Source organism: Nematolebias whitei, chromosome 5, assembly GCF_014905685.2.
Source record: "Nematolebias whitei isolate Nwh7 chromosome 5, NemWhi1, whole genome shotgun sequence".
In the NCBI taxonomy this organism is placed as follows: domain Eukaryota; kingdom Metazoa; phylum Chordata; class Actinopteri; order Cyprinodontiformes; family Rivulidae; genus Nematolebias; species Nematolebias whitei.
Genome location: NC_056502.1, coordinates 44,383,121 through 44,391,079, shown reverse-complemented (window position 1 = coordinate 44,391,079; position 7,959 = coordinate 44,383,121). Strand labels below are relative to the sequence as shown.

Genomic DNA, 7,959 nt, shown 5'->3' with positions numbered 1-7,959 from the left:
TTAAACTTTTGATCTGTGATTTGTGTTCTATTCTGAATAAAATATTACATGTTGGCACCTCCACATCATTGCATTCAGTTTTTATTCACAATTTGTTTAGTGTCCCAACTTTTTTGGAATCCGGTTTGTACATCTCTACAAAGCTAATTGAACAAATCATTCCAAAGAGTCTACTCAGTGCTTTAGATCACATTCATACACCGATGGCACACACATCGGAGGCAACAAGGGGTTCAGTGTCTTGCCCAGGGACACTTCGGCATGTGACTGCTGTGGGGTTCGAACCCCCAACTCTTGCACTGGAGGACGGCTGCTCTAACCATTCAGCCACAGCCGCCCCTGTGTTCAATACAAAAACAACTGGACTTTATTTGTAACAGAAGACATTCCCCTCCTCATGTGAGGAGCTTTCTCAATTCAAACAGCAGTGAGTGAGTGATTCAGGTAATAAGGCTGAGTGAGATAAGACACACACACATATGTAGATTGGCAATTCACACCTAAACACTTTAACAGTAGATTGGCAATTCACACCTAAACACCTTAACAGTAGGGGTTTCGTAAAGTCTTTGTTACTCTAATTCACAGATGATGCCCCTCTGTTCCCATCAAGTGTGAAAACTGGCTGGGAATCAGTCTTAAAGTTGCATTAAAGGTTTTTGAAAGTGGAAATCTGAGGGCTCCTCCTCTGTTAAGATACGGCTTTTCTCTTTTTACATAAATTGCTTCCTTCAACCCCCTCTCAAACCATCTGTGTTCTCGGTCCAAAATGTGCACATTTTGGTCCTCAAAAGAGTGTCCCTTATCTGTGAGGTGGAGGTGAACAGCTGAATCTAGTCCTGAAAAGCTGGCTCTCCTGTGTTGAGCCATGCATCTATGAAGAGGCTGTTTAGTTTCCCCAATGTAGAGGTCTGGACAGTCCTCGCTGCACTGGATAGTTGTTTTTGTCCAGTTGTTTTTGTATTGAACACTTTTTGAATTCATCATGTCCTGGATGACTGAGAATCTTCACCAGCATGTTACAGAGAGACTAACAAGAAGTGCATATCTTTGTATCAAGATTGCAAGGAAGACAAGGGATGATCTGACACCTTGACTTGCCACTGGATTTGTTTGAAGAACTTGTAACTTGGATTCAAGAACTGCTTGTGTGGTGAATAACCCCGTGATAGTCATTAAAGAACAGGTTCTTAGTTCTTGCCCTTCCATGAAGCTTTAATCCACAAAAATCCATTAGCAGTTTTCTGTAGGGCAGCACAGTGGTGCAGTGGTAGAGCTGTTGTCTCTCAGTGAGAAGGTTTCCGGTTCAAATCCCAGCCGGGGCTCTTTCTGAGTGGAGTTTGCATGTTCTCTCCGTGCTGTGTGGGTTTTCTCCAAGTACTCCGGTTTCCTCCCACAGACCAAAAACATGCATGTTAGACTGATTGGTAACTCTAAATTGTCTCTAGGTTTGAGTGAGAGAGTGAATGGTTGTTTGTCTCGTTTGTCTGTATGTGTCCCTGTGATGGACTGGAGACCTGTCCAGGGTGTAGCCCGCCCCTCACACAGTGACTTCTGGATATGGGCACCAGTGACCCCCACGACCCAAAAGTAACTGAAGTAACTGAGTCAGATTTTTTAGGCTCCCTTTTTTGGTTTTTCAACTCTACACACATTATCTTTGGAACTGAGATCAGGGTTCTGGCTACTCCAAAACATCAACTTACAGCCAATTTGTAACTAATTTGGCAGTATCTTGAGGCTTATTGTATTTTTTGAAGACCCATCTGAACCCAAGTTTTAAGCAAGAAAGACCATTTCATCAGCAACAACATGTGGTAGGTGTGGCAGGGAGTCCAGCATCTCACCCACTGTAAGTCCAGCAACACAACAGCAACTGAGGGAAATGTGCTCATTGAAGGAGCTGAAAGACTTTTTTGCACACTTCAGAATGAAAGGACATGGGGTAGTTGCAGCTTGACCACCTGACTGCAGCAGCTCTAGCCTCCAAGAGCAGGAACATGAGGGGCATTGGGTGCTCAGAGTGGTGAACCCCAGGAAAACTGTTAGACCAGGAAGAGTTACTGGGAGAGTCCTTCAAGAGTCTGCAGACAAGCTGATTGGGGTCTTCACTAAATTTTTAATACATCACTGTCCCAGTCATTCATCCTACCATGTCTGCAGTTGGCCACAATTGTCCCACCACCCAAACTTTTAGCTTCAGCAACCTTAATAACTTCTGACCAGTAGCTCTAACACCAGTCGTCATATCAGTCCGATGCTTTATCATACCCTTCCTCCCACCTACTGTATATTTGATCTGCCTCGGTTTACACACGGAGCTAATAGATCAGGAGAGGACACCATTGCTACAACACTCCATATCACCCATCATCTCCAATTTGGAACAGCAGGAGAGCTATGCCAGGCTGATCATTGTTGACTTTATCTCTGCTTTTAATAATATCCTGCCAAATAAACTGACAGCAAAGCTACTGGACACTGGACTTCAATTCACCACCTGCTGCTGGATCAGAAACTTTCCGATCAAGTACAGAGAGTCAGAGTTGGTCCTCATCTCTCCACAGATGGCTCACTTGACCACCTTGATACACCATCATTAGGTATGTCGGCAACGCTACCTTAGTAGGGCTTAACTCAAGACGTGACAAGACAAGATACAGAGAAGAGGTATGGATGCTAGTGAGATGGTGTGCGAACAGTAACTCGGTCCTCAATGCATCTAAGACAAAGAAGCTAATCGTTGACTTCAGGAGGAGAAAGTCCAATCTGCAGCTAATTTATATCAACAAGAAGTGTGTGAAAAACATTTCCAACTTTGTTTTTGAGTGTGCACATGAACACAGACCTCAAATGGAACTCTAACACTACCACATTTGTGACGAAAACCCAACGATGCCTTTACTTTCTGAGGATTCTTGGAAAAATTAACTAAAAGAGAGAACTTCTGACCATCTTTTACCGCTTATTGTGCTGACATATTGCATTTTCATGGGCTTTTCCATCTTTAAACACAAGATAGCACTGCAAAAGGTCATTAGCACGACCCAGAAAATTATTGACGTCCCTTGTCCAGAGGGAGGCCGTGCACCACTTTTAGGGGCAGTGCACACCCAGGACACCCAATGTTTGAGCTTTCCTCTAGCTGGAAATTTAGTGCGCTGAAAGTGCAAACAGACTGAAGGACATCTTGATTCATGCTCAATAAGCCAGGTGGAAAAATCTAACAAAGTTGTCAGGTCCTCTGGATGGATTCTTCTTGTTGAAACGTTTCGTCTTTTACCTAAGACAAAGGACAGTTTTACAATTAAGCCACAGCATTTATGAACACATTTGATCCTACTATGTCACACTAGTTTTATTTTTAAAGTATTTCAAAATACTCATATGTATTATATAGGGCAGCACGATGGCACGGGTGGTACAGCTGCCGCCTCTCAGCGAGCGACTGTATTAGTTAGCATGTAGATGAAGAGGAAGGCTAAAGAGAAGATAAATGGATGCAGATAGAGAGGACATGGAGGTAGTTTGAGGGAAGACAAGTTGGCATGGAGACCCCTGAAAAGGGAACAGCCAAAAGAAAAAGAAAGATTTTTATAAAGTCTTACTGACCTAAAACAGGAAAGTTTTAGTCTGATTTAATGTCAGTCAGGAAAAAAATGGTTGTGTCTATACATTGTATGCAAACATCTGGTTTCAACTGTATATGCCATCCTTTTGCAGCATCCTTCTGATAATGGTGTTACATCAGTTAAACCCATCACTTTGTGCACACCATTTTCCTAGATATGACTTTTACATGTCTATGGTGGAAGGACAAGATCAATTTAGAGATTGGAGGAGTGACTGAGAGCTAGTAAATTGAATGAATGAGGCAAATTGCCAAATAAAAAACTGACAGTAAGAGCTTTGAACATAATGGAGCTTATTGTGCATCTGAGCACATTTCATAAAATTAAACTGAGGCTGTAAAGCTGTAAATTCAACTTGTCTGCTGGATTCTTTAGATAGATAACTTTACTAATTGGCTTTTATGTATGTGAATGTTTCTGTAAAGTGCCCTGAGACATCTTTGTTGTGACTTGGCGCTATATAAATAAACTGAATTGAATTAGAGGAGATAGGACAACAACCATAACAGACAGGCTACACATTGATAAATATATCAACGCTGAGTTACTGATTGATACTCATGCAGGGTATTTATTGACATGATATCCAAGATTTAGCTCTTTAGCTCTTTGTACCAAAAGCTGAAAAGCGGGCAATATTAGCAAAATGTTAAAAAATATATCATAAATGACTGGACAGATTTAATGACACGTTCAGAATGAAATCATTTGTTGTACATTTACAGCTGATTACCCTTTAAAATTAAACCAGATCAAGATGGCCACTACATCCAACTGATCTAAGGAAACACAAGAAGAGCATTCTGCAACATTTGTTCTTAAAACTTTATCATTAACTGTTGGTGTCAACTTAGTTTATCTCTTAGCAAAATATCACATGAGCCACTGGATGGATTGATGAAACTCAAAAAGTAATTGTTGCGTGTACATATAAACTCTAACATTTGAAGTAAACCCAATTTAAGATGGCTGCTACAGCTAATAAACTTTATCTAACACAAAACTGCTATAACAGTCAGTTTTACAGATATTGAGCTACAATTGGTGTGATTGTATGTATTATTCTCAATAGAGATGCACGATATTGGATTTTTGGCCAATATCCGATATGCCAATATGTTAAAACTTATTTGGCAGATAACCGATGAAGATACCAATATTTTTAGTATCCTTTCCTTTGTTAGAACATAGCCCTCTTATTTAGGCTTATTTGCTACAAAAATTGTGTAACAGCTGTAAGAGCTAGTGACATACAGTATATTCAGTAACAGCCGTATGCATAGCACTTTGTTATATTAAATGAAAAGTGTTGAATGTTGTTTATTAGCATTAGTCACCTGCAATGCTGTCTCACTTGTGGAGGCTTGTTCTGTGTACCTAGCTGCAGTGTGGGATTCTCTGCAGTCCTGTGTATGAAGGACAGACTTTTTAATTTCAAAGTTTTTGTTTATACATTGTGTGTAAGACTAATCATGCTAACGGGGCTAACACTTCCTGTTTTTAGTTTTCTACATTTGCCTTAGAATCTAGCTGTTTTTTGGTACTTTTTTTTTTTTTAGCCATCCTATTTGTTAAAAAAAAAAAAAATCTGTATGACTTTTTATAACCGTTTATTGTTGTCGCTGTTGTCCATGGTTCTCATCATTCTTTGTTGAAATCAGATCTCTCTTGTAAATGAGTCCTCGAGGCTCAATGGGATTTACCTGTCTAAATAAAGGTTGAAAAAAACACTTGACATCCAAATGTCTGTGGTGAAACTCACTCAAGTGCTATCAGCTATTAGCTTCTCAATGATGTCAGAAATGACGGCTTGTAACTCGGGTAAGGCTACGCCGAAAAAATATCTCTAACTGGGGACAATGTAGCGAGGCTCAACGTGGTCCAAAAATCTTTGGAATCCAATATCCTCAACAACAAAAAAAAACTTCCACACCGCCAACATTTTGACTTCTTTCTCTCTGCCGTGATCAGATCAGGTAGGCACGCATGACGTCATCACGTTGTGCTGCCACTGCAGGCATCCTTGTCATTGGGTTGTCATACAAAACAGCATCTTTTATATCGGTGAGTTATTTTGATGGAATGGCCGATGTCCGATATTTAACTTTAATGCTAATATTGTCCGATACCATGCTGATAATATCGTGCACCCCTAATCCTCAACACATTCTCTGTATCACAATCCTTGTGTTTTCGATTCATATGCAGGCAGGCAAGCGAAGGCAGGAGTCTAAATAAAATTATTTATTTAAACAACAAAACAAAAAGGCTGACGGGGCAGCACAAAAACTTACTCCACCTAAATAGCGAGTAGAACAGAGCAGAATCAGAAGGACAGATGGAAACAGAAGAGACAGAGGAGGACTGAGAAGTCTGTGCATAACAGAACAATGACTGGACACTTGTGTAGTGAAGAGGAGAGGTTTAAGTAAGGCTGAGAGAGAGAGAGATGATGAGTGCACCTGGGCAGGTGGCTGATGAGGGAGGGACAGGTGTGGATGATGAAGGCTGAGGACTGGAGAGGCAGACTGAGGAGTGAGTGGAAAGTGACAGAAAACAGAATCAGATACAAGGGAACAGAATCACAATGGACATAATAACAAAGTATGAAGAGCAGAGAGGGGAACACAAATAAATGTAAAGAAAACAGACAGGGACAGAACCTGTCACAACCCCCCTCTCAAGGGACGGTTCTTGACGTCCCCTAGAACACAACAGCGAAAACACAGAACGAGTGGGAGGAAGGGGGAAACACAAGGAGGGCATGAAAAAAATCTAAACAAAAACCGACAGGGCTAGACTTTGGAAGAAGGGGAACCAAAACACAAATACCTATGAATGGCCCTGGGCATCGTTCAAAGCAACAGGCAAACAGGTGGACAGCCAAGAGACTGTCCCGAGCAAAGTTGGAGTTCAAGTGGATGGCCTGAGGACCATCCAGAGCAGGACCAGAGTTCAGGTGGATGGCCCGAGGACCGTTCAAAGTGGGACCAGAGTTCTGGTGGACGACCCGGGGGCCGACCAGAGCAGGACCAGAGTTCGGGGAAGGATGGAGTGGGACCAGTGATGGTGATGTTGGCAGCAGACAGACGAGAAAAGATGGTGGTGATGAAGCTGGCAGGGGTTGGACCATGGGTGATAGTGTCGGCAGCTGCAGGGACAGATGGGACGTCGGCAGCTGCTGGATCAGGATGGGGTTCTGATGCTGTGGTGCTAGACCAGGGTTCTGCTGCTGCGGTGCCAGACCTGGGTTCTGCTGCTGTGGGGCCGGGCCTGGGTTCAGAAGCCGGGAGGTCGGGCCTGAGTTCAGCAGCCGGGGGGGTCAGAGCCGGGTTCTGCAGCTGACGGGTCAGGCGAAGGGTCTGCAGGCGGCGAGTCCGTCGAAGGGTCTGCAGGCAGCGAGTCTGATATGGAGTTTGAGAACAGAAGAGCCGGAGCGGGCAGCGAGACCAAGGGAACTGGAGCAGGCAGCGAGACCAGGAGAGCCGGAGTGGGCGGCAAGACCAGGAGAGCCGGAGCGGGCGGCAAGACCAAGGGAACCGGATTGGGCAGTGAGACCAGAGGAGCCAGATCGGGCGGTGAGACCAGAGGCTCTGCGGCTGGAGGAAGCCCTGGAACTGAGTTGGGGGCCTTGGGAGCAGAGCTGGCCGATTCAAGCAGAAAAAGGGCTTGCGTCCCTCGTCGACCTCTCTTTCTGCGGCGGCGAGGAGCAGGGCAGGCAGGTGGGTCACTGTCGATACCCACTGAGCAAGATGGTGGACTGCTCCTTTCTACACCCACTGAGCAAGATGGAGCTGTGTCAATAGGCGGGACCATGTTTTCTGACCGGGGGTGTGTGTGTGTGTGTGGATCCGAGAGAGTCTGTATGCGGGCACGTAAGGCTTTTCTCTGCCCAAGCCTTGTTGAACGGTTCAAACATCCCCGGTGCCTCAGCCAGAGCAGGGAAACGGAGGAACATCTCCACCAACTCCTGAATTCTTCCCTATCTTTCCCAAGAAGGAGAGGGTGTAGACATCGAGTCAGCATAGTCCTTTAAAACTTGGCGGAGCTTGGATAATCCTCCAGGGGAATCCCCACGAGGAACGAGCTTCCTGCTGGGTCTGGGTCAGGTTCAGTCATTCTATCACAATCCTCGTGTTTTCGACCCATATGCAGGCAGGCAAGCAAAGGCAGGAGTTTAAATAAAAAGATTTATTTAAACAACAAAACAAAAAGGCTGACGGGGCAGCACAAAACTTACTCCAGCTAAATAGCGAGTAGAACAGAGCAGAATCATCAGACGGATGGACAGACGGGTGGAAACAGAACAGGCAGAGGAGGACTGAGA

General features: G+C 44.1%; 1 protein-coding gene across 1 annotated transcript in view; it reads left to right on the top strand.

The window, feature by feature from the left end:
* Nucleotides 1-7,438, top strand: part of ano10a (anoctamin 10a) — a 51,645-nt gene extending 44,207 nt beyond the window's left edge. Inside the window, exons 12-14 of the mRNA XM_037677327.1 lie at nucleotides 5,841-5,844; nucleotides 6,494-6,686; nucleotides 6,916-7,438. Coding sequence (XP_037533255.1) covers nucleotides 5,841-5,844; nucleotides 6,494-6,686; nucleotides 6,916-7,438 — 720 coding nt within the window. The remainder of the gene's footprint in view (nucleotides 1-5,840; nucleotides 5,845-6,493; nucleotides 6,687-6,915) is intronic.
* The last annotated feature ends 521 nt before the right edge of the window (nucleotides 7,439-7,959 follow it).